The sequence below is a fragment of the Chionomys nivalis genome, chromosome 4 (assembly GCF_950005125.1).
Source record: "Chionomys nivalis chromosome 4, mChiNiv1.1, whole genome shotgun sequence".
NCBI lineage: Eukaryota > Metazoa > Chordata > Mammalia > Rodentia > Cricetidae > Chionomys > Chionomys nivalis.
The window spans coordinates 114,659,910-114,686,505 of NC_080089.1; the positions used below are offsets into that span (position 1 = coordinate 114,659,910).

Consider the following 26,596-nt stretch of genomic DNA (forward strand, 5'->3'; position numbering starts at 1 on the left):
CATGCTCCCTGCCACCATGATAATGAACCAAACCTCTGAAACTGTAAGCCAGCCCCCAGTTGAATACCTTAGCTATGGTGTCTCTTCACATCAGGAGAACAATGATTAAGACACCAGGTGTCATGGGTTCATACAAAAATTGCACATGGATGGGGCCTCTTGTACCTGAAGCTGTCACACCTGGAGGAGGAATGCCAGGCCATAAATGTCACTTCTGGGGTCCTGGAAGGATGCTGCCATATGAGGCAGACAGCCACTGTGAAGTCCCACTGCATACTGGAATACATCTTGCTTGTTTTCTCTTAAATAGAGCCTTTTTGATTAGTCCCCTTGGATGAGATTTGAAACACATTTAATCCCACCCAACCCAATCATCGTACTTTTCAAAGGCTTCATCCTGGGACTTGGTTGCCTTAGTAACCATATTTACAGTGTATAGTCCATTTACATAATTGCAGTTGAATTTAAAGCAAGTATTACCATGTCTGAGAAACTGGCCCTTCTTGGATCCTAACAAACACATTTAAGATTCATCCGTCCTGTAACTTGAGGAGGGAAGATTTTTCTCATATGGATATGATGGTAGAAATGGGTCCCTCAAGGCCTGAGCATCTGGGGCACACACTGAGTTTCCTGCCCCTGAGTCCCATGTCGTCATTGCTGCTTTGGCACCATGGGAAAAGCTCACACAGCTCTGACTCAAAGGGAGATGCCATTAGAACCAGATTCATCCATCTCCAAACCCAAGCCCAAAGGTGGTGAAGAATTCACTACCTAAATAGATATATCAGGAGTCAGCAAGCCATGACCTGGGGTCAAGTGTAAGTCTGAGTGCCATGGGCGTGAGTGAGGGGGTAACTCAAAGAGCTTACTGCACGAGCTTGAGAAACACGATTCAGACCCCAAGAACCCACATAAATTCTGGATGGGATTGGGAGCCCACCTGTACTTCCAGCCCTCAAAGGCAGAGGCAGGCAACCCTTGAACAAGCTGTCTGGGGAGACCAATCATTGTAGTCTAGGTTTATCAAGAGACCTTGCCTCAAAGAATAGGTAAAAGAATGACCGAAGATTATTTCCAACACCAACCTCTGCACATATGCCCACACACATGCATACACATATGAAAACAGAAAAAAGCTGTCAGCATACACCCATGCCCATCCCTTCCTGTGATGGCCACAGCCAATTTACTGCACAATGCAGCTATGAGTCTTTATAAGAGAGACCACAATGGCCATAAGCTCAGAGATGTCCTATGTCATTCGCATCGGCCAAAAATTGCTAGCCCCATCTTTTTTTTTTTTAAAAAAAAAAAGTAAGAATTCAATGAAAAATAAGAAAAAGGGTTTCCTGAATGCAAGTGTAATCTGCAGGAGTATCCAGGGTGAAGAGCAGGGTAAGGAAGAAGCCAGCACAGAAACCTGGGCTATAGGGTGCTGTTCCTCAGCCATCAGAAGCCCTAGGCAGGAAGTGATTATCTCCTGAAAGAGGTGTTAGCTTCCTGCAACCAGGAGAAAAGGGATCTGCTCTCATGGCTAGGAAAGCTGCCTCTGGGGAGCTGAGCAGGTGGGGCTGTACAGCCCAGCAGGTAGAGGCTAGCGGGCAAGGGGGAGACTGCAGCCAAGCTGAGTTTGGCAGGTCTCAGCGACATACCGCACTTGGGTTTTCCCAGAAGACTTTGGGGATAGGTAAAAGTAACTGGAGAAGTTTCTCAGGGCCCAAGCTTACAGCTGTTAGGATTGTTCCTGGGAAGAACATCTGGAGGGGGCCATTACCTTAAAGTCTTCCTCTCTGTGCTTCAGGCTAAGAAGTTTTCTTTATTCCTGGAAACTGTCCTCATCCAGCATGCTGAAGCCACAGTGTGCCAATACTCCTGCCTCCCAGAGTCAATTCTAAGGAAACAAATTGGCCATTTTCCCAGAAGAGATTCATCCAGGTCCAGGCACAGGAATCAGATTTCAACCTCAGCATACACATGTGTAGACATGTGTGTATGCGCATACACGCACACACACACAAAGACCGCTCACTAATGTTGGGTACAGGTCTCTTGATTTAATTGTGCGGCCCATTTAATTTACCCTTAAAGCAGTTGCTTTCCCAGTTTACTAAGGGGCTCGACTCAGCTAGGGTTTTAAACTGTGCCTCCCACTCCTGTTCTTTAGTGTTTAGTGTTCCCTACTGCCTTAGGGTTTCTGTTGCTGTGAAGAGACACTATGACCATGGCAACTCTTATTAATTTGTGGTGGCTTACAGTTCACAGGTTCAGTCCATTGTTATCGTGGTGAGACATGGTGGAATGTAGACTGACATAGTGATGGAGCTGAGAATCCTACATCTTAACTCATAGGCATCCATGGCTTGAGCAAAAAATCCCTGACAGGCTTCCTTCAACAAGACCACACCTACACACCTCCTAATAATGCCACTCCCTTTGGGGGCCATTTCCTTTCAAACCACCACACCCACTTAAGGAAGGCTATTAAATTGGTAATAGATTATTAAATCTATTGCTACACGGGAAGCCACTGAGGAATTTGGCTCCCATTAGGAGTTGAGGAATGTTTGGATGTTGAATCATTTCTTTTTAAATTTACCTGTTGATAGGTTGTTTCCATATTGTCACTGTTGTAAACAGTGCTGTAATAAGCATGGGAGTATAGCCAACTCTTCAACATACACATACATGTGAACATGCATACACCCATGTACTAACACACATACATGTTAATAAAAGACAGTAACCTATTTTTAACTACTGTAAATAGACTAAATTCCTGCAAGTAAAAAGATATGAAATGATGGAATGTGTTAAACATATACAGATAGTCAAACTGTCTACCAGAATCTCACTTGTGACCAACAAGTATACAGAGAGGTAGGAAAGCATATGTTGAACATTGACCAGAAGAAAGCAAGAGTGTCTCACACATGTGAACTTAAAGTAGACTTTAAGAGCAAGAGCTGCCTCTGAGGGCAAAGATCTTTACATAGTAATAAAGGTAACAGAAGCATTATTAATGTGTATGCTCCCAACACCAGTAAATTACATGTGTAAAATAATTATTGGCAGCTCTGTAAGGAGACCTTGACAGGAATACAGAACTCAATCCTGGTGCCTTACTTTCAACTATGGATAGAGACCACACACAGAAGAACACTGACTGATTCTTAGGCACTGTTCTGTTGCTATAACAAGACACCATCAAGGCAACTTAGAAAAGAAATCATTTAATTAGGGGCTTGCTTACAGTGTCAGAGGGTGAGTTCATACCGCTATGGCAGAAAACATGGCAGTGGGCAAGCAGACATGATGCTGGAGCAGCAGCTGAGAGCTTAAATCTGACCCTCAAACACCAGGCAGAAAGAGGCGGAGACAGGAACTGCTGTGGGCTTTTGAGACCTCAATGCCCATCCTCAGTGGCACACCTCCTCCAACAAGGTCACACCTCCTAATCCTTCCTAAACAGTCCACCAACTGGGAACCAAACATTCAGATGGCCCATGGAGGTCATTCTCATTCAAACGATCACAGCAACAAGGAAGCAGGGGTTGTAGAGCACTGTAGACCAGCAGGACCCATAGATGTGCACAGAACGTTCTACCCAACGACAGAAGATTGCACACTCTTCTCCAATGCACAAGGAATGTTCTCCAGGGAAGAATGCGCATGAAGATATAAATCATCACAAATCATAAATCTTAACAAAGCTTGAACTCATACCAAGTATGTTTTCTGATCACAATGGAATGAAACTAAATATCAATAACAGAGAGGAAAATGTGGGAAATGGCGGATTTGTTCATGAATTTTCCATTTGGCAGGCCTTGGTCAAGCCACCTCATCTCTCTGCACAGAGCTCATGTCTGCTGGGTTCCAATCGGGGGCTCTGAGGTCCCTGAGAGCCCACTCCCATGACAGCCTGATCACATGGGGACCTCTTTACAGAAAGCTGGGGTTTCCTTGGCTCAGAGAAGTTAAGTTCCAAGAACAAACAACTAGGAGAAAGCTCTGTTGCTTTTTATGGAGTTGGCTTGAAAAGTCACATGGTAACGACTTTCACAATCGCCATAGACCCTGCTGGATGGCAGGGAAGCAGCCATTAGCTTGTGCTTCTCTGTGGAAGAAACTGTTGATGGCATTGGAAGGAGCTTGGGAGATGTTCGGTGCAGATTCTTGAAAAGCACCTTCATCTACCCTGAAGCCGGTTCACACCTAGGGCTGTTTCGCCATCAGTGAGGAAATCTCGGGGTGCTCACTTGTTTACACCTTAAATATGCAAGGTCTCCAAGAGGGAGAGCATGGGAGAGCTGGCTTGAGAGAGGTCAGAAGGACAGACACAAAACTTGACAGATGGATTGAGATCTCATTCTTTCCCCAGTCCTTACCTCTTTCAATTGCCACCTCTGATCCTGTCTCTTCCTATCCCACCCCTTCCCATCCCCACCCCTTCCCATCACCTCCTCTTCCCATCCCACCCCTTCCAATCCCACCCCTTCCCATCCCCCATCCTCCTCTAACAGGCTTTCTTGGACCACCAACCAGCTCCCAAATCAAGACACGGAGACTTAATATTAGTTCTGAATGTTCAGCATTATCTTATGCTTGTCCCACTAGCTCTTACAACTTAATTTAACCTATTTTTCTTCATCTATGTTTTGCCTTGGGGCTCTTTACCTTTCTTTTATTCTGTATGCCTACTTTTCCTGCTTCCTGTGTCTGATTGACTAGCAGTTGCCTGACTGGATAGCCCCAGGCGTCTCCCTCTCTTTCTCTCTTCTCTTTTCTTCTCTTCTCTTCTCTTCTCTTCTCTTCTCTTCTCTTCTCTTCTCTTCTCTCCTCTCCTCTCCTCTCCTCTCCTCTCCTCTCCTCTCCTCTCCTCTCCTCTCCTCTCCTTTTCTCTCTTTCTCTCTCTCCCCTAAGATTTCCCCTCCTACTTATTATCTCTGCCCACCAGCCCCACCTAGCTTATCCCTCTCCTGACTAGCTATGGGCGTTTAGCTTTTTGTCAGATCAATCAGGTGCCTTTGGCAGGCAAAGCAGCCCATCTTTTTTTTTTTTAATTAATTAATTAATTTATTTATTTATTAAAGATTTCTGCCTCCTCCCCGCCACCACCTCCCATTTCCCTCCCCCTCCACCAATCAAGTCCCCCTCCCTTGTCAGCCCGAAGAGCAGTCAGGGTTCCCTGCCCTGTGGGAAGTCCAAGGACCACCCATCTCCATCCCGGTCCAGTAAGGTGAGCATCCAAACTGCCTAGGCTCCCACAAAGCCAGTACGTGCAGTAGGATCAAAAACCCATTGCCATTGTTCTTGAGTTCTCAGTAGTCCTCATTGTCTGCTATGTTCAGTGAGTCCGGTTTTATCCCATGCTTTTTCAGACCCAGGCCAGCTGGCCTTGGTGAGTTCCCGATAGAACATCCCCATTGTCTCAGTGTGTGGGTGCACCCCTCGCGGTCCTGAGTTCCTTGCTTGTGCTCTCTCTCCTTCTGCTCCTGATTTGGACCTTGAGATTTCAGTCCGGTGCTCCAATGTGGGTCTCTGTCTCTGTCTCCTTTCATCGCCTGATGAAGGTTAATATTCAGGAGGATGCCTATATGTTTTTCTTTGGGTTCACCTTCTTATTTAGCTTCTCTAGGATCACGAATTATAGTCTCAATGTCCTTTATTTATGGCTAGAAACCAAATATGAGTGAGTACATCCCATGTTCCTCTTTTTGGGTCTGGCTTACCTCACTCAGGATAGTGTTTTATATTTCCATTCATTTGCATGCAAAATTCAAGAAGTCATTGTTTTTTACTCCTGAGTAGTACTCTAATATGTATATATTCCATACTTTCTTCATCCATTCTTCCATTGAAGGGCATCTAGGTTGTTTCCAGGTTCTGGCTATTACAGAAAGCAGCCCATCTTCACATCACTACACAAATGCAGCCTAAACAAATGTAACACATCTGTACATCCTTGAAGTAGTATTCCACAGCGTCTTCCCAACCACATTTCTTCCCAGTTACACCTCTAATCCCATCTCTTTCCATTACCGTAGGTCATCCCATGCTGTCTATATAAAGCTCATTAATAAATAATAAATAAATAAATAAAGTTCGTTTTCAATCATGGGTGCACCTGAGGATGGTAGCGTTTATAAGGCAAAGCTGGGGTAGCATCTCTGTGTATCAGGAAAATAGACTTGGAGTCACAGCCTGTCTCAACACAAAGGAAGTCATCACACAGTAACAAAGGTTCCAAACAACAAGCAAACTCCAAGTTGATAATAAATAGGGATCTGATATTGGAACTTCCCACGCCTATCTCACTTGCCTGTGAAGTGAAAGATACGTGATTAGAAATGGGTCTAGGCTTTGAGGATCTGACATTATAAGATTGAGAGGATGAATCTAAATGTAAAAAATAGGGAAAAATGTAAAATTATCCATGTAAAGTCAGTTCAAAGGCTGACTCAGTAGGGCCATGCTCACGATGGCCCCTAAGTTCCATCAGCTTGTTAAAGGTGCCTCCATTTTTCATTTCCCTAAAGCACATGGGGCCTTCCTATCGTCTCACCTTGGACACCTGTACAGCCCCCACACCCTCTTCCCAAGTTTCCTCCGTGGTGGTGATGGTATATCAGAGAAAACGTTTATTAAAATCACTTTTGAATTTGGCTTTTTTTTTTCCTTGCTTCTGTAGGGTCCAAAAGAACACAGGAAGTTGCTCTTTTCCCCAAGACTTCCATGATAATCAAGGAAGGGAATGTTGGCTAGGACACTTTATTCTTTTGGAAATGTGGCATGGGATCATGAATTTCCATGAGCAAAATTGCCCTGTCTGGTAGAGTCTAGACTCTCTGTTAGCCAATGGCTTGCTGGAGTCCATACTGGCACCCTGAGAGGCCATGTGGACCGACAGTCTGAGAAGAGAACAAGTCACCTCAAGCTCTGCTTGGTGGGAGGGGGAGGAAACCTGCCAACTGAGCATGTCCTCGACAGAGTTTGGAGCTCGGGAAATCACAGCTAATGAAGGGCGGTTTCCGACTCCTACAGCAACAATAAAGCTGTTGGGGTTGTGAAACTTCTCCATTGCCGAGCAGCGAGGATGCTCTCATAGACCAGAACATCAGAGAGATGGAGACCACAAGGGACAAATGCTCACATCCTCCTATGCTTCAGGGAAAGGAAGTTGCAACCTCATCCAAAGTCCAAACCCGCTGCATGGCCAAACTCCACAGGCCAGCCCACACTCTGGTGCAGTACCCCACTGTGTGACCAACCTCCACAGACAGGCCCACACACTGGTGCAGCTCCCCCACGGTGTGACCAACCTCCACAGACAGGCCCACACTCTGGTGCAGCTCCCCGCTGTATGGCCAAACTCCACAGGCAGGCCCACACTCTGGTGAAGCTCCCCAATGCATGGTCAAACTCCACAGACAGGCCCACACTCTGGTGCAGTACTCCAATGCATGGCCAAACTCCACAGGCAGGCCCACACTCTGGTGCAGCTCCCCAATGCATGGCCAAACTCCACAGGCAGGCCCACACTCTGGTGAAGCTCCCCAATGATTGGCCAAACTCCACAGACAGGCCCACACTCTGGTGCAGTACCCCAATGCATGGCCAAACTCCACAGGCAGGCCCACACTCTGGTGAAGCTCCCCAATGCATGGCCAAACTCTACAGACAGGCCCACACTCTGGTGCAGTACCCCAATGCATGACCAAACTCCACAGGCAGGCCCACACTCTGGTGCAGCTCCCAATGCATGGCCAAACTCCACAGACAGGCCCACACTCTGGTGCAGCTCCCAATGCATGGCCAAACTCCACAGGCAGGCCCACACTCTGGTGCAGCTCCCAATGCATGGCCAAACTCCACAGGCCAGCCCACACTCACTCAGGTTTATCCCTGGATCTGTGGAACCCAAGCCAGCTTTGACACTGAACTTCATGCCCCAGCACTGAGTGGGGCTTTCACTGTTGAGGCCCAGCCCTGGTGAGAGAAGTGATGTTTTCTGCTTACCGCTGGCTGCTGAAATATCCTTGTCCTCTTGAACCGTCAGCTCGGAGGCCTGATTGCCTTTTGACATTTCCCCTGGGACTAGTAATGCAACGTGCAGAAAATGGTTCAAGGAAAGACCTTCTTCCTCCCAAAGAGGGAAGACGGAGAACCGAGAAGCCTGACGTCTCAGGGTGCTTTACACGAGGGTTGGTCTCTGATATCTGAGCTCATCTGAAAGATTCCTAGACCAGCTCGGGCTGAAAGGCACCTGTCATGCGTGGCCATGGCTGGCTTTTCACAAGAGACCTGGGAATTCACACTGAGGTCCTAAGATTGACACAAGAAGTGTTCTTACCGACAGCCATTTCCCCAGCCCTTCCTGCTTGCTTCTAGAATTCTCAGTAAGCTGAGAATTAGAGAACAGGAAGGGGATGTGCTCATGGCTTTGGGACCACTGTTGACAGGGCCTCCCTTGGAGCCCAGAGAAAGTCCCCTCCACATGCCAGGGAACTGGCTTCTTGGGGTTGTGAGGAGAAAGCCTGGGGGGCTCAGAGGAAGAGACCGGCCTGGTTCGGAAGTAGACAGTTGGCCGTTATTCATTCATTTAGATTCCGTGCCAACCTTCCTGTTCTCTCTCCCGCAGACAGTTTTCGAAAGGAATTGCCGGTCTGAGGACTGCGCGGCCGACCTGCAGCTTCGGGGGAAACTACTGCTTTCCAGGTACGTCACCATTCCTCTCACGATGCTGTTCCTTTCATGACGCTGTTCCAAGAAGCCTAGAAGTTCAGATTTCCCCAAGCAAAACCAGGGTAAGCAGTATGGGATATTTTGTGATCTCGTTTTAGAATCTATGTTAAAAACACAATTTTAATAGCAGATACTACCAGAGGGATTAGCTGGGGTCCAGTTTGCAATTTCACCCCAAATCACAATGGACTGCTCCTGATAATTTTTGCTTATTTGTGTCTTGAGGGGGACTCGGCATTAATTACATTGTTTTACATTGCACCATGGGAAACCGCCAGCATTTGACCTCTGGGCTTGGTCCCATGTGACTTAAGATAGTATTATGTGAGGATTCCTCTCATCTCTTCCCCTGACGTTCAACAGTGGTGTCTGTTTTAGCAGCGGAACGGTCTCTGAAGCAGGATGGGTGAAGGAAGGGGGCAGCGGGCCTGCCAGTGCAAGCGGTCTCTTTTATTATTTCAGGGCTTCCTCCCATAGTCTGTCAATCCCCCACGGCTAGAGATGAACCACACCAAAGCCTTCTGTTTCCCCATCGCCAGCCTTTCATTGTAGGCTTTAGAATGGCCGTGCTTGTCTTGAGTCAGCCACATGTCAGACAATGGTTTCCTTTTGTAGCACGCCTTCTGAAAGATTATATTAGCTTTGGAGCCAGGAACTCCCTCCCCCACAAGACGTACAGCCGCTTCTCAAAGCAATTGTCGGCATTCACGGAACTGTGGAAAATGTTTCCTAGGGCGCTTGCCCTGCCTGAGCCAGTGATGATACGCACCCCTGGGACCTTTTTGCCCTTCTGCATGTTTGTTTTAGATAAAGTCTTCCGTAGCCCAGGCTGGCCTCTGCACCTCACCTGCCTCAGCCTCTAGACTGCTGGGATTGCAGATCTGTCCCACCATGCCTGGCTGCAGTGCTATGTCATTGTCGCTTTTCTGTGTGTGTGTATGTGTAGGGAGGTGCATTCACGTGTGTGCCTGTGGATCCAGAAGTCAATGTTACATGTATCATCTTCAGGAACTGTACAGCATGTTTTCTGGGGCGGGCTTCTCTCATTATGACCTTGGGGAACCTAGAACGATCGACTGACTAGTCTAGACGGGTTGGCCAGGTGAGCCCCTGTGGTCACCTGTCTCTCCTCCACAGTGTTAGAATTACTAGCATGACCACCAAGCCTGGCTCTTCCTATGGGTTCTGGAAACAAACTGATGGTCCTCGTACCCGCATGACGAACACTTCGACCACTGTGCCTTGGTCCCCACACTTTAATTTTGGGTGTTTAATAATATTTTATTCATCAAACCACACTAAGATTCCATTTCTTTAGTTGGAGCATGCCAGCCCCTGCCCCCAGTGCACACACATGAACACTTCTCCCAGCATCTCAGATGCTAATTGCCTCTGGTTTTACTCAGGAAGAAGTAGTGGCTTCAAGTAGCACATGCTTTCCTAAGCTTAGGAAATTGCTTTAGACTCAGAGAGTGGATAATGGGGCTGTTTAACAGAGAGAAGAGCCTCCCAGGGTAGTTAGATACATCAATTTTAAAGAAGGTTCATAAATTATCAGCTCATTCATTTTAATTTTAGGTAGGTCTTCCAAAAAAGCATTTTAGGGAAAATACATGAGTTTCTTTTCATGTTGAGCTAGACTGTAAATGCTGAGGTTTACTTTGGATCATAGAAGACCTCATGTGGTAGGAAAATATCCACTTGATCCGTGGTTAAGCATTGCTAGGAAAGTCCTGGCACTCTCTCTAGCCATTTGTGAATTGTGCTTTCTGTGTAGCAAGATGGAAAACTCAAAGATCGTGGTCAGGAAGGCACTTTGGCGTAAGTTGCTTCCATTGCTGGCCTTTTGAGAGTGTTGTTGAAGCATGACAAGAAAAACCCAAGGTGTGATAGTAGTGCCTGCGCCATCTTACCGATATGGTCACCTAAGGAAAACCCATGCAATGACAACACCAGTGCAAATCCCAATGTGAATGGAAGCAGTCAATCAAGGCCCCACCCAGGGATGAAGAGCTGTAGGCGATAAATGGCTGCCAAGAGAGGGAGACTCAAGTTTTCTCCAGGTATGAACCCCCTAATAGGTTATCTAGTCCAAGTGGTTAGCACTGAACACATACACATATACACGAACACTGAATGGATTCAGAGGGTTGTATTTCTCTTCTCCCCTCTTCATGTGCATTTATTTGCACACATGTGCACGTGCATGTGTGTATGTGTGTGTGTGTGTGTGTGTGTACATGCGCACGCGTGCGTGGCGGGGTAGGGGGAGATCAGTGGCACAAAGTGCCAATCGTTCCCTCTTACGCATGTGCAGGTCACCTGAAGGTTGCTTGCATTCAGCTATACCTTGGCAGATGCTTTCATGTTTGTGAGTTTAAGGAGGGGGAGATTCTAGGCCTGGCTGCCCCAGCCTAATTCTCTTCTTTCACTGTTTCCCTGGGACCAGTGGGCTAGAGTGGGCATCGTCTTTCTCAAAGAATGTCAGACTTGTCTGAGGGCCAGTGCCAAGAAACAACAGCTCTTCAGGCCTGGGCTCCGAGCTGGGACACTGCTACTTCGGCTTGTTCCCTTTGCTGCAGCGTGTCCCATGGCCAAACTCAAAGTCTCTGCCTCTTTACTGAGTGAATTTCCAAAATTTATGGGACAGGGCATGAACATAGAGAGGGGCGAAGGCTAGTGAGCCATGACACGGTCTACTGTGGTCCATAAGGAACAGGGCAGGCTCATCTCTCATCCTGAAACCATAGCACTTTCAGGGTGACTTTGGCCTTTCTTGGACTTTCATTACCTTAGAGACAGAGGCATAAGCCCTGGCACCTGAGTGAGGTTTCTGCAACTCTGAGCAGTGTCCTTAGATCTCTGTGCCCATCCTTAGGAATGAGGGGTTTTCCTATAGGACTTATGGTCTCTTCCCACGGCCAGCCCTTCCATGAAAGACGCCTTTGTGATGCTGGTTTCCCACAGAAGGTCTCAGGGAAGCAACCATCCATAGCCTGATGAGTGGATACAGGAAACCAAACTACAGACTTGGGAGCCAGCATGCGAGGGAAGACATCACCAGAAAACGGTGCTGGGAACGAGGCTCTAGACGGGGTTCAGTCTGTTCAGTGCCTTGAGGCAGAAGAATCTTTCTTAGTTATTGACTAACCTGTGATTTGTTATTGTCTGGGGTGCAGCACACACTCGCTTCTTGCTTGAGCAGGTACTGTGAGCAGCTGTAGAGATAGTCCTGCTCTCCTGGTCTGTGTAGTCTGGGCAGGAGCCACCCAAGAGACTGACTGGCGGTGGTGGTGTGAGAAGGGGGGATGGGCTGGTGGTGGGGGGGGGGGAAGAGTGACTCTTACAGGAAGCATCTCCAGGAGCCCGTATCAAGGGAAGTGGAGAAAACTGAGGCACTCTGAGTAGAGGGAAATATGAGAGAGATCTGGGCTCCTGTGAAGAACTACGGGCGTCTAGGTTTGTGGAGATGCTTGGGAGACCTAAGATGAGACAGAAGGAAACAAAGGAATTGGATTACAGCACACCCATAAATTAGGGCTTTATTTTGAAGACAGAGGAGGATAGGAGAGCCCCAGAAGAGGAGACTAAACCTAACAGGGATGCAGAAAGCCATGCTTAGGTGCCCAGGACACAGGATATCGGGGTGGTGAGGGTTATTTGGTCCCCTGCATTCAAAAATAACATGTGACACTGAAGCTTTGAGCCTGGTACTCTTTCCATCATCTCAACTCTGTCTTGCCTGGAAAAGATCTGAGGCGTAGGTACCAACTGTCTCAGGAACAGCAGCATCCATGGCAAGTTAGCCTTCGGGTGCTGCCAAGATCATCCCCACTATGGTGCTCCCAAAAAACTTCACCAGGGTACCTTGGCTAGAACTTGGGCCTTGCGTTCATCTTTAGAACCTAGCTGTGGTGGGTTCTGCGCTCTCACGATGAAGCTGAAACACAAGAATATGGGAAGGATGCCTGTGATGGCTGGGCAGACTGAGTGCAAGATGCTACGGCAGATGGAGGAGAGGGATGGGCTAGAGACATCGCTGATCAGAGTGTTGACTGATATTAGAGACCAAGTTCAGTTACCAGCTCACAGCTGACTATAACTCCAGCTCCTTGGCATCAGACATCTCCTTTTTGCTCTTTGGGCACTTCCATTCATGTATAACCCCCCAACACACACATGTGATTGTAATTTTTAAAAAAGAAAGTAGATGGAAAATGTTGGGGAGTGAGTGGGTCGCCCAGAACAGTCAGGACCGTGGGTATAGCTGGTGTTTCCTCCTGTTTCATCTCTCAAGACAGGGACTCGCTAAGGAGCCCAGGCAGAGCTCAACCAGGCCATTGGATATTATTTTTCTCTGTGGAGAACTTGTGTTTCTGCAGGTTTTTTGTCGCTTAGACATCCAACTCTTGAATTTAAACTCCCAGAGCTTTAACACATTTGAGCCAGGTGCTGTGACATGCCATCCACAAATACCCGGGAACAGGGATGAAATTGCTCAGCCGGTCTCCATGGAACAGTGCTGCCAGTTCTGTTCACAGACGATCCTTCACAGACGATCCGTCCGTCTGTCAGGGTATGCATAGTGCCTACGAAAGCATCAGATATGATTGCAAGAAGAGAACAGAAAGGAAGATAGGCTGTGGCGGTTGTGCTGAAAACTTTGGTTTTGATGCAGCCCACCGGGATAGTGGAATACGCCAAGGCTTCCTTAACAGCTGACCCCAATTAAAAATTAAGGGCTTTGAAGAGACTGGAATGTTTGCAACATCCAAACCATTCCCAGCCACATAGTTATACTCTGGTTGTAACCATGGTGACATTGCTTTCATGGGGATTGAGAGAGTGTGTTTCCCCAAACTGCTGGCTGGCTGGAAGGTGGCTAACCCCACCCATGAAGGACCAGCTTGTAGAGAGGACTGCCCCACCTCAAGATCACCCACAGTTGGGAACACATTGTTCTCCTTCTCAACAGTGGTCAGGATCATCAGCTACACAGTTGAGTTTGAGACGAACCTGGTCTACAGAGTGAGTTGCAGGATGGTCATGGCTACAGAGAGAGACCCTGTCTCAAAAAAAAAAAAATAGTGCCTGCTGGATGGTGAGCACTCAGTAGGTGATTTCGAGCCACCTCAGCTTCAGAACACCGTTGGGAGGTGAATATGACTGTGTTGCCCTGAAGAAGTGCTGAGGCTCAGGAAAAAGCTTTGCTTGAGAGCTCATGCTATAGGGAAAGCCAAAGCTGCCTGACCAGGGGTCTGGGAGTCATTTACCTAAGCTCAAGGCAAAACCTGAATGGCAGAGGCAAGGAAAATGCTTGGTGGTGGCTCCCAAGTCTGGTGTTCTGTCATTTAGACGAATGCCCCTTGTCTTTATGGCCATTGCACCGTGGTGAAAATGACTTGGAAATTCTCCTTGAATTTTGTTTGTTTTTCTGTGGTTGTTGCTGTTGTTGAGGCTGGGGATGGCAGGGAGTCTGCCACCCAAAGAACTGACCCCATTCTTTGTCAGACTCAAAGTCTTGAGGCTGCCTTCCATGTACATGCACTACAGAATCCACCCCAATGGAGAACTCCATGGGCAGCCCTTCCGCTGTTGAGATTGTGATGGGATTGTTCCACCTTCTCCCTGGATGGCAGAGAACAGGGACCCTTAGAAGGACACTGAGGGAGGACTGAGACAGTAACCATAGCTACCACAGGAGGAGTTGATTGCATGCACACACTGAACTTCCCCACCCCCAACTCCATCCATGCTTACCTAAAAAGTTTCTATTTGGTTTTTTTTTTTTTTTTTAGCTTTCAAAGATAGTCATGGGAGGTTTCTGTGTCAGAGTCTCTTCAGCAGGATTGTGATGACAGAACTGTTGTCTTAATAACTGGACCCCAAGCAAGGGACTTACCAAGAGAACAATGCCACTAGAATCCTCACATCTTCCCATCTTAGCATTCTGTTAAGATTTTTTCCAATTATTAGATCTCTTACCACTAAATACTAGACTCACCACAGCAGGGCAGACTTGTAGTTGTGAGAAAAAAAAAACAAATTACGAAGAGCAGCAGGCTTGGACTGGGACGGATGGAGCATGTAATCAAACCGGACTCTCTGAACGTGGCTGACAATGAGGGCCGACTGAGAAGCCAAGGACAATGGCACTGGTTGGGGAAAGGGGTGCTTGTTAATGCAGGGGTTGTAGGATTGTAGTGAAGTTGTTGTTAATACAGGGGCGGGAGGATCAGGTGAAGCTGCTGGTAATGCAGGGGAGGGAGGATGAGGTGAAGCTGCTGGTAATGCAGGGATTGTAGGATTGTGGAGAAGCTGTTGTTAATGCAGGGGTGGGACTGAGGTCAAGAAGGTCATCTCTAGCTGCTGATTTTATTATTATATGTCTTTTTAAAATTCCCTTGTCATCTTTCTTCCTAGCATCCAAGGCTGGGCATGCCCTCCCCACCTCCTTCCCCTCCATCACAGCTCCTCTTCCCCATCCTGAAACAAAGCCCCACCAGCATGTCGCACGGACGTGCCATGCCCTGTTGGTGATCTGAGCTGGAATTCATAGGGTCTGTGAGCTGAGACAGGAAGATGGTCACATCTTGATTGTCATTAGCTTCAAAGAAAATGTTAACATTCTATCCAAATGTGGATGTGGGCAGCAAGCCACATTGACACGCTCGGGACTTGTGACTTTGTCACACACAGAAATGACAGATGCTTTTAGATGATACGGTAGATACTTTGAAATGTCATTTGTCCCTGCCTCAGAGTTGTGGCAAATTTCAAATCCTTTTCCACAACTCATCATTAATTTATTATTTATTTTAGGAAGCGCATGTTGCTAGATCACATAATAATATATATTTAACATAATAATCTATTTTTGCATGCTTGATTTCTTCGTTATCCCACTTTCCAGTCCATGCATCATTTGAGAAAGGGTCCCTTGGTGTCACTGCACGGTCAATGGGATGTACCAGCACTAAACCAGGTTAGAAACATGTTCTAGAAGTTTCCCCTGCATGTGGGTAAAGACGGGGTGTGAGAAAAGCATGTTCCAGAGGAAACCACAATGTCATAATATCTAGAAGTGGGTCTTCTTTTGAAGGCCAGATCATTTCTTTAGAACCATATAGCCAGCTTAAAAGCCACAGTCCTTGTGGCTCCCTGCAGCACCTATGGTGACACCTACAGCCAACCCCTGTTTTCTGCTCCCTAAGGACACAGGGAGTTCCCTCTAAGCGGCTGTGAGCTTAAGAAAGCACAGACTCAAAGAGGAGGGCCTTGCTGTGGTGGCATGTGCGCGGCCACACTGTGGGCATGTGCTGGGGCTGCCCGGTGGCTGCAGCTGAATAGCGTGTGCCTATTTACACCTGTGGGGTGGGGTGGGGGCTCACAGATCCAGAGATGGGGTGGGGCAGTGGGGGGAGCTTGGGGCTCCTGCTCCCCTGTGGCTGTCTCACTTCACAGCAGGAGGTATGTACAATTAGGAAAACTTGCCATTTCGGGGTTTTTCTGTTTTGTTTTGTTTTCTGTTGCCATTTGATGTCACCCACTGGGAAACGTGCCCTAAAAGAGTACTTCGGTCATCAGGCTGGCAGGCTTACCCAAGCAGCACAGGCATGTGGGACACTGTGTGACGTGGCAGTGGGCCTCTCTCTGGCTGGACCAAGGCAGGCATTCCTCCACAGCCCCCTGCCTCTCACATGACATCAGACCTCCAAACAGCCCACAGACCTGGGAACTCCTCTGCTCCCCTCCTCCCCACCGAAGGATTTTAGTCCTTAATCCAGTAGTTACAGACAATGAACCTGATTCATTCCAGATGTCCCAAAACTTCATGGCAAAGGCTGATGAGGCTCTGAATTCCTCTGCTATCGGGGAAGCAGCCTTTCTCTCAACATTTAAACGGATGGGACAGGAAGCTCTTGAGCAACCAAGAGGGACCAGGAGACAGGGTGGGGGTGGAGCATCAGGCTGGCTGAGTTTCCTCATTAGGAGAAACAAGGTTGTTGGTGCACGTGCTGGCCCTGCCATTAAATGGATTACTGAATGGGCTGGTTCTTCAGCCAGAGTCCCCAGGGATATGAGCACAGTTACTTTAAATAATATGGACTGACTATGCTTCTCCAAACCTTGCCAGGGAGCCGCTGTTTTCATTCGTTTCTCCTCAGTAAATGTGTTTTACCCTGACTCTACGAACTAACACTGACCCCGGTGGGTGCAGTTAAGGAACGTGAAAAGTATTTCTACCTTTGTATAAATGGATTTTCAGTCCAGATACTCAGTCCTAGGAACCATCTCTCTGACCCACTGCAGGAATTGGGAGGTGCCTTGCAGAACCCTCCATCTCCGGCTGGAGCTAAGTGCCCCGTGGGCCTGTCCCATGAGACTAGGAAGGATCCATAGAGCATGGCCAGATGCAAAGAGAACGTTGGCAGTTACATGTGCATATTCTATTTAATGGCTTGGGTTTACACGCTGTTGAGGATATAAAACGCATACATGTGAAAGTAATAATCATCCTCAATTCTCCTCAGGGAATATGTCCCAAGACTAGAGAGAATGCCTGAAACCATAGCAAAACTTAAACCTTAGAGACTGTATTAGTTGGGGTTCTCTAGAGAAGCAGAATTGATAGAATAAATATATGTATTCATATACGTGGGATTAATCAGAGTGGCTTATAGGTTATGGTTCAATTATTCCAACAAAGGCTGTCTCCTGATGGGAAAATGCAAGAATCCAATAGTTGTTCAGTACACAGGTCTAGATTCCCAACTGGTCTTCTGTGTGTTCTGGACTCAGAAAGAAGTGACTCATAGCAGAGAAGGAGTGAGCTTGCCAGCCGGGTGACGGCAAGCCTGACAGAGAGCAAAGGCTTCTGCCTTCCGTGTCCTTACTCAAGCAGACAGCAGAAGGTGTGACCCTGACTTAAGGTGAATCTTCGCACCTCAAATCATCTGGATTTAGGTGGGGTCTCCCCTCTTCAGATCATTCAGTCAGGAAGAAAACCCCTCACAGGCATACCCAACCGTCTCGATTTTAGTTAGTTCCGGATGGAGTCAAGTTGACGACCAAGAATAGCCATCACATAAACCACATTTTCTCTCTATATTTACAAATAAGACACGGTAAAATTACTAATAGTAGAGTAATAATAGTAATATGCCATAATAAAATGACTGTTATTATAGAATTAGTATTGATATTCTCTTTGAGCTCATTAAGTAAAACATAAAAACAGAGACTTGGCCACATGCGCTTTGACACTGAAGTCCCACCCCCAGTCACCCATGTCCTGGCTTAGGAGGTGGAGCCTAGCACCAGGGACCGGCTTTAGGGCTTACAGCCTATCCTACTTCCAAATGTTGCTTTCTCAGCTTCCAGTGTGCAGTTGAGATGGTGATGAACCATTTCCTCTTCCTGTCGCCATGCCTTCCCTGCTGGTATGGACTCTCTTCTGGAGCCAGAAGCTAAAATAAGTGTGCAAGTTGCTTTGGCCGTGGCATTTTGTCACAGCAGCCTAGAGTAACTAATACAAGCCACATTCTCTTCCCAGCATTAGGGTGATAGTTGCTTGTTGTTCTGGTTTCCATGCTGCCCTCTTATGATTGTACCTAGCTCCTGGGCGTGTTCTTGTCTTTTGTTGTTTGTCTTTTTTTTTATATTAATTAATTTATTTAATTATTAAAGATTTCTGCCTCTTCCCCGCCACCACCTCCCATTCCCTCCCCCTCCCCCAATCAAGTCTTCCTCCCTCCTCAGCCCAAAGAGCAAGCAGGTTTCTCTGCCCTGTGGGAGGTCCAAGGACCACCCACCTCTATCCAGGTCTATTAAGGTGAGCATCCAAACTACCTGGGCTCCCACAAAGCCATTACGTGCAATAGGAACAAGAACCCATTGCCATTGTTCTTCAGTTCTCAGTAGTCCTCATTGTCCATTATGTTCAGCGAGACCGGTTTTGTCCCATACTTTTGAGAATGGGTATCATGCATTTCAAACTGGCTTCACACATGCTAGTTAGCTGAGGATGACCTTCAACTAATGATCCTCCTGCCTCCACCCGTAAGTGCTGGCCTTACTGGTGTATACCACCGTGCCTGGTGCTGCTTTCTGGTTGAATTCTATCTAGTGAACTGACTGGCATAGGCTGTTTTCCTGTGTGGACTTGTGAGAAGTAGAGATTGAATCCCGGTCCCCATGGGGATGAGGTTAAATAGTACTGCCACTGGCATTCCAGTAAGTTAGTGAGCCACTTACTATATTTAATCCCCGTTGGTTCTGACAACCCTGTTAGTGCTGAAAGTTCCTGAGTCTCTTTAGTTTCGTCCTATAAGACATGTTCATAAACATGGATGCATTTTCCTCCCTCTGTTCCAGAGATAGCTTTACCATTTACCTCCCATGTCTCGGTCTTGGTCTTCATAACACTTGTGACTGTGGAGTAGCTGATGAGGTCACTTCTTCTGGTATCTCACCCCTGCAGGCTGATGTTGCCAGCTTTTTAACTCTCAATGTATAGAAATGTCAAAGATCTGAGAGTGGACATTTTTGTCATTGGTTGCAGTTCAGTAATTTTTTTATCAAGAGCAGTTGGCAGTGTGGCAGAGAAGAGGTCAGGAATTGGCTTAGAATAGAAATGTGTCCATAGAAATCCAGGGAGCTGTGGAACAATGCTGGCATATGCATGTAGACTTGACCATGAGAGTTCTTGGCCTTTAAACAACTGCTGAGGGGTGACCTCCGTAGCTGCATTCTGGGACTGAATGCTGTCTGTGTCTTGGGTGTCCACAGCTACCTTCTAGGGCCCTGCAGAGTGCGTGCTTGTACTCACTGCCTGCCACCTCTCTCTCCTCTCCTGATCCTTAGTCTCCCCAGAGAGAGTTACATTGAAAGCTCAGTGATCTGTACCCTCAGGCTCACCAACAGGTAGTATCTATGTGTCTAATGCTGAAAGCCTGGGCACAGCTTTAGGGCACAGACAGCATTCTATACTGAAGGTCTTACGAACAACCGCCAGCCATGGATGACTTGTGCCTGCCGCTCCTGCAGTCCTCCCGTGGTCAGTCCTGGCTATGAAGCGTGTTTATTACCCACATGCATCAGGATTGTGAGGGCTGAGTGGACTGGAAGTAACCATAGAAACCGAAACTATGTAGAGTTAGGGAGGAGCTGGGCAAGTGTGAGGACCTAAGTTTGATCCCCAGAACCCACATAAAACATTGAGTGTGGTGATGCTTGCTTGTAATCTTAGTGTTGGGGAAGTGTAGACATATCCCAGGGTCTCCCTGGATAGCTGGTCTAATGTACCCAGTGAGCTCCAGGTCAGTGACAGACCCCATCTCCAAAAATGAGGTAGGTGGCTCCTGAGGAGTGAATCTGAGGTTGACCTCTGGCTACAACCCCCACAAACACATACGTGTGCTCCCTGCAGCCCCCACAAACACACATGTGCTCCCAGCATCTCCTACAAACACATACCTATGCTCCCTGAAACTCCCACAAACACATACATGTGCTCCCTCTTGAACACACAAGAAAGAGACTGAAACTAGGGAGGTACCCTTGTGGAAACTGCCTGTGGACCACAAAGAGGATGTTATATGTTATACAGAACCTGGGGCTCCATCCACAAGGAGCCTGGACCCCTCCTTTTCAGAAGTAACAGGACTAACTGGTGGCAGCCTTCAGTGACAGGCTTTACCCACTGACTATTTCCTGATGAGAAATACCTCGTAGCAGGCAGAATCTTTGCTCTCTACATCCCTCCTATCCCTGCCCCGAATTTCTAGCCAGGTTCTGCTACCAGGAACTGCATGTCTTCTGCCCGTCAGAGATGATTGGAATGGGTGGCACCTCCCCTTGCTACAACAGCCCTTGACCAGTGACTGCCTGGAATAAGTGGACAGATATTCCTCATCCCTAATGGGATAGCCCTGAGACATGTGCTTCTTCACGGTTCCTGAGCATTCTCCAGATTACTAAGTATTAAGTTCCGGGTACCCAGAGAGGTCACTGGCTCAATGCCACAGCCCTCATCAGTTCCCGAGTGTCTTCTTCCCTGTGTGAGTTTTGGAAATCGCTCCTGAAAGTACCACTTGCTCTCAGACCTGCTCCTAGAGTGTCCCTAAGATGTCCCTGCTCCCCATGCACTCATGGCTCACCTTCTTCGCCCAGCATAGCACATGTGACCAACGGTACTCACGTGCCTGGTGTGTAAGCCTTGAACGTCAGATTTAGGTAAAATTAATAAATTACGTTGTGGGAAAATTCACAGAGACTCTCTCTCTCTCTCTTTCTCTCTCCCCCCCCCCCCCACTCTCTCTCTCTCGGCATTTCTCAACACTCACAAGGCTATTTAACTTGTTCTGTAAATTCATCTAACGTATTTTGGCCATATTCCTTCCCCTCCCCCAGCTCCTTCCAGATCACCCTCCATTCTCACCCCACTGGATAGTTTACAAGTGTGTTTTTAAGAGATAAATACTATCACTGTGGCTTTTCTTTCCGGTGCTAGGATTAAGCCTGGAGCCTTACAGATGCTAGGCAAGCACTCTACCGCTGAGCCACATCCCCAGCCTTCAAGCTGATGGCTTTTTTTTTTTTTTAAGTAGCCAATTTGGTTTACTTTATTTTTCCTGTAGTTGTAATGGAAAAATTCTCTTTAGCGATAATTTTGATGGGTATAATTGACTTGGATACACTTAGAGACCTTGCATAGTTAGTGCCCTTCACTTAGTCCACTTCAATGCCAGCAGCGAGAGGAAATCATATTTTATGGCAAGTAGCTTATATCTCCAGGTAAGGTCACAGTGTAGGTCTTTAAGAACATTAAAAAATTATCGAGTGGTGGTATGTGCAGGGCGGGGTATCTGGATAGAAGAAGGGAAGTCCTCTTCCCATATGGATTCAGCAGAAGTCACTGATAACATAAATGTATCAGTTTACCCAATGAGGAACTTTGGGTGGTCATTGTGTTCCTTGGAAGCAACAAGGCCAGAGAACAAGTACAGCCAAGAATCTAGGGCCTCACACAGCTCCTAGCTGATTACCAGCAGCACCTGACATTGGGAACAGTGAATGAATTCTTGCTAAAGAATTAGGAGTCCCTTAACACGTTCAAAAAGTAGCTGCTTTAATTTGTATTAGGGCTCCAGAGATGGCTCAATGGTTCAGAATACTGACTACTTTTCCAGAGGTCTCAGACTCAATGCCCAGCACCCACATGGTAACTCACAGCTGTCTTTAACTCTAGTTCCAGGGGAACTGACACCCTTTTCTGACCTCCGTGGACACTAGGCGTGCATATAATACACAGACATCCATGCAGGGAAAATACCCATATAGATAACACAATACAAAGGTATATTCTGGAGTAATTTTTAATAAAAAATAAGCAATACGTGTCCAGCAAGCTATGAAAGTGCTGGAAGATGGGCCTTCTAGAAACAGTACAGTTCAAATCTTTGGTGACTGTTGAAGATGCCTTTCACATGGAAATACCAAAGGCATCTATGTTCAAATGTAGGAGGAGACCGCTTGTTGGTTCCCAGCTGCTCAGCCCTGAAATAATCACATAGAAACCATATTATTTAAATCACTGCTTGGCCCATTAGCTCTAGCTTCTTGTTGACTAACTCTTACATGTTAATTTAACCCATTTTTATTAATCTGTATCACCATGTGGCTGTGGCTTACTGGCTAACGTTCCTGTGTCTTTCTCCAGCTTCTCTCTGAATCCTCCTTCTTTCTCCCAGCATTCAATTTAGTTTTCCCTGCCTACCTATGTTCTGCCCCATCAACAGGCCAAGGCAGTTTCTTTATTCGCCAATGGTATTCATAGCATACAGAGAGGAATTCCACATCATTCAAAAGAACATGACCCACTTAAAAGGCTACACGAACAAATTAGAATTAATGAGAAAATTTATCGGAGGATAAAATTCCTTGAAAATTAGAAAGATTGTCCTTCATTAAATAAACAAGCACCCACGGAATGTCTGGCGTACAACTGTGCTCAATTGTTTTAAACTTTTGGCAGGGCTGTCTCAGAAGCTGTTCTTCACAGAGCCCTGTTCTATTCAGATATTTTTAAAAAGAACCTTTCTTGCCAGAGCCCTTCCTGATGGAGTTTATTCTCAGAGAGTCACAGCATGGAGAGCTTAGGGCATTTGACCGTAGCTCCAGCTCAGACCCAGCCTGGCTGGGTGACCTCAGCTGAGTGGGTCCTCTCTCAGACTCAGCCTCTCCTGGGAAATGTGAGGGCTGAGTTGATGGTCTGCTGTGGAGTTGCTGGGGGTGTTTGCTGGCTCATGCAATGATGGAGCTCCTAGAACTCCCTTGGGAGAGCCTAGCTTCTGACGTCCCACAGAAGAGTGAAATAAGGGACACAACAGTTCCCTTTGAGGCATTTCATGGTGCTCTCAGTTGTTGAAGAACCATCTTCCTAATTGTCAGGAAATTGCATTCACGTAGAAAGTTGGTGCGAGACTGATTTTGCCCCTGGGAGTGCGGTGGTAAGCAACCCAAGACAAAGGCCCCTGCCTTCTACTGTTAGACGCTGCTGGTGAAAACACAGTTCCTTGTCCCTAATTAGGATGTGAGATCTACCAGTAGCCACACATCAAACACAATGACTCTCCCTCCCCCAGAGCTAGCTATCAATTGCCAATAGCTCCTTAATAGGGATGGGGCCTGGAGAGAACCTCCTGCCCCTCTGCTGCAGTTCGGTTTGGATGGATCTTGTGCATGTAAAACCGTAGCTCTTGTGATGTCTTAAGTGGCATAACCATGTCCAGTCTGGAAGTTGTGTTCACAGCACTGGTCCCATACCCTTATACATATAGACAGGACCAAGTGGGCTCAGTGGGTGTGGTAGTGTGGATGCAAATGGCCCCACAGGGTCATATATTTGAATGTTGGGTCCTCGGTTGGTGGGACTGTTTGGGAAGGATTGTGAGTTATGACCTCATTGGAGAAGGTATTTCACCAAGGGCAGGCTATGAGGTTTCAAAAGCCCCTGCCATTCCCAGTTAGTGATCTCTCTCTGTCTCCCTCCCTTTCCTTGTGGCTGTGGATAAATTACATGTAAGCTTTCAGCTAATGCTCTAGTCCATGCCTGCCTGCCGCCATGTTCCCAGCTAATGCTCTAGCGCTATGCCTGCCTGTTGCCATGCTCCCAGCCATGACGGCCATGGACTCTAACCCTCTGGAAATGTGAGCCCTGATTAAATGCCTTCTTTCATAAGTAGCCTTGGTCATGGTGTTTTCTCACTACAAGAGTGAATTATCAGAAGGGGGATACGAAGTTGGATAGAGGAGGTGAAAGGAGAAATTGGGGTAGAAATTATCATGTTTAATTGTTGAAATGTATGTAACTTCTTAAAAATTTTAAAAATTAGTATGTAGCCACCTTGGTAAAGATCAAGTAGAGCTAATGAGGATTCAAGAGGCCGGTGAGCTTGCAGTGAGATGTCTGTTATTCACACGACATCAAGAAGGCCCTCCTGGTGCCATGGCAGATGGGACTAAAGGACATGAGTGTAAATGGGGAGGAGAGGGCTTTGTGGACACAGGCGGCTCTCGGTTCTTACCCGTCTCCTTAGCTCTCTGCTTTAGGGGTTCCTCGTCTCTGAAAGTGTGACTCTCATAAGTTCCTGCGAGGGTTCAGAAAGGCTTGTTTGACAGTACCCGACCCCATGCTAGCAAATCGTATTTTCGTTTCATTTCTAAGAATAACTCAGGGAGCAGCAGCCTACTGTTTTGGTTATAGAGTTTTAGCTCTAGAGAAAGAATGAAAACAACTTTGAGGTTTCTTTTAAGAAGTTTTGAGTTCCCATTTTACCCTGGAAGGTGCCTGGCGTTCCTTAATCACAAAGCCACGCTGGAATCACTTGACTGTGAAAACCCAGGGGTGACCTTACTGCGTGATTAAGTGGCAGAGGCCCGTGTTGTGGGGCCTGGCATAAGTTCAGATGTCCCTGGCCTGATTCCTTGGCATTTATACATGAGAGAAAGAGGCTAGTCTTGTGAACTATGACACTGGCAAAGGCAGCGGTTCTGTAGCCCGTGGCGCTGTGCCTACCTATGTGGTTTCTGCTTAATATCCCACAGAGATTGGTCACTCTGAGGTGCCTGGACATCTCTGAGCTTGTCTGCAAGTCCTTCTCTTGATAGAGCTAGGTTAATGCTGTCACATAATTCAAGGTCTGAGAAGTCTTTCTTCCATGTTACAAAAGCAAACGGGGACAGAAATAACCCATCAATTGTTTAAAACCAGAGTGGCCAACAATAATAAATCATTGCCACAATAGCTTGAGGTCAGGGTCTTAATTCATTGGAGACCATTCAAGAATTTAAAACTCTGCTTTGAGTTAATTTTTCACATCTTGTTTGGATCCCTGGAGCTCTAGCTTCCAAAGCAAGGCCATCAGATTTCTTGTTGAGCATGTTTTTCTTGTTGGCATGCCAGACCCACTGGAGTGGGGCTTCTTTCCGGAGATGGATAATGATGTTCCTTCCCCCAAAATCTATATTTCAAAGAATAGTAGCCTATTGAGTGTCTGAATAGTCCTCTTCTCTTGCACACTGTATTAGCTGTGTTAATTGAAGCAGACAGCATAACATATGCCAGTTGATTTAAGTCTAGTTTATTGGAAAGACATGAGCTGGTTTAGATGAGACTTCTAAGGAGCCCGGACAGGGCGACCAACTTCAACAGGAAACAAGGGAGGTGAGGTTTAGCTCGAGGAAGCAACTTCTGGTTCTTTAAACCTTCTGCAGTCACATCAGGTAATCACAGGACCGGAATGGCCTTATGAAGCACTCAAAATTCAGAGCTGTGGTTGGGAACATTATCACCAAAGTTAAGCCACTGAACATCCTTAGAAGGCAGGACTGCTTAATCAGGTGCCCACAGCTTAGTGACCATGAGAGGTGCCTTCCCCTTCTCTGTTGATGTACTCTTCACATCTATCATGGAACCACTGAGCCAAACAGCCAAAAGGGACAGCTGTCCATTGCACAAACTCTCAGAGGCTTCTCCACATCTCCCTCTGGAATGACTCTGTTTTGCCCAGACCTTACATGACTTGGTCCTCATCCTTGTTATCACCTTTATCCCCATCACATCATCCTTGGCCCATTCACTCCCCTGCTCTCCTTGCCATTGCCACAACCCAACGCCCTCCCCTTCTCTCCTCTCCCTGCCTTTGACTCTGTTTTACTTTCAGTGCCAAATACCAAGAGCTCCAAAGGAAGTCTGAATTCTCCAACCACACCCAGCAGCCATGCCTCATGCTCTGCTCATTCAGCCTCCGCCTTTCCATGTGTTCACCAGGTCCCACCAGCAACTTTCCCCATCAGCGTGTTCGTTCATTGCCGATAGACCAAATGCACTGTGATAATTCCCATCCTTTAAAAACCCATCTCATAGCCCACTTCCCTGGCCGCTCTACCTCTTGTTCCCCTACGCTCTGCTGAGAGAAGCACCTTCCCACACCCACCTGAACTCACGATTCTGATGAGCTCCTCTGTCATGCCAGTCAGGCTCTCTGCCCTGATTCACTCATGGAATTCACACAGGTCACCAGTGACCTCTGTGTACATCAAAGCTTTGTCCACGCTGGCCACAACCCAATATGGGTTTTTTTTATAACTGAACGTGGAGGACTGCGAAATCCTGGTAGTGATAGGTTTCTGAACTCACGATAAGTTTGGTTTAACTCAGATTTACGATGCTCCTGGCAGTGTTGGCCCACATTACATCACCTAACCTCTCTTTTGAGCCACCATTCTGAACTTTATGTGCCGTCATCCCCACCGTGCCAAAGACCACTGCCTAAATGTTTAC

General features: G+C 47.0%; 1 protein-coding gene across 1 annotated transcript in view; it reads left to right on the top strand.

The window, feature by feature from the left end:
* The window catches only part of Itga9 (integrin subunit alpha 9), a 306,519-nt gene that overhangs the window by 174,137 nt on the left and 105,786 nt on the right, over positions 1-26,596 (top strand). Inside the window, exon 17 of the mRNA XM_057767071.1 lies at positions 8,645-8,721. Within this exon, the coding sequence (XP_057623054.1) occupies positions 8,645-8,721 (77 nt within the window). The remainder of the gene's footprint in view (positions 1-8,644; positions 8,722-26,596) is intronic.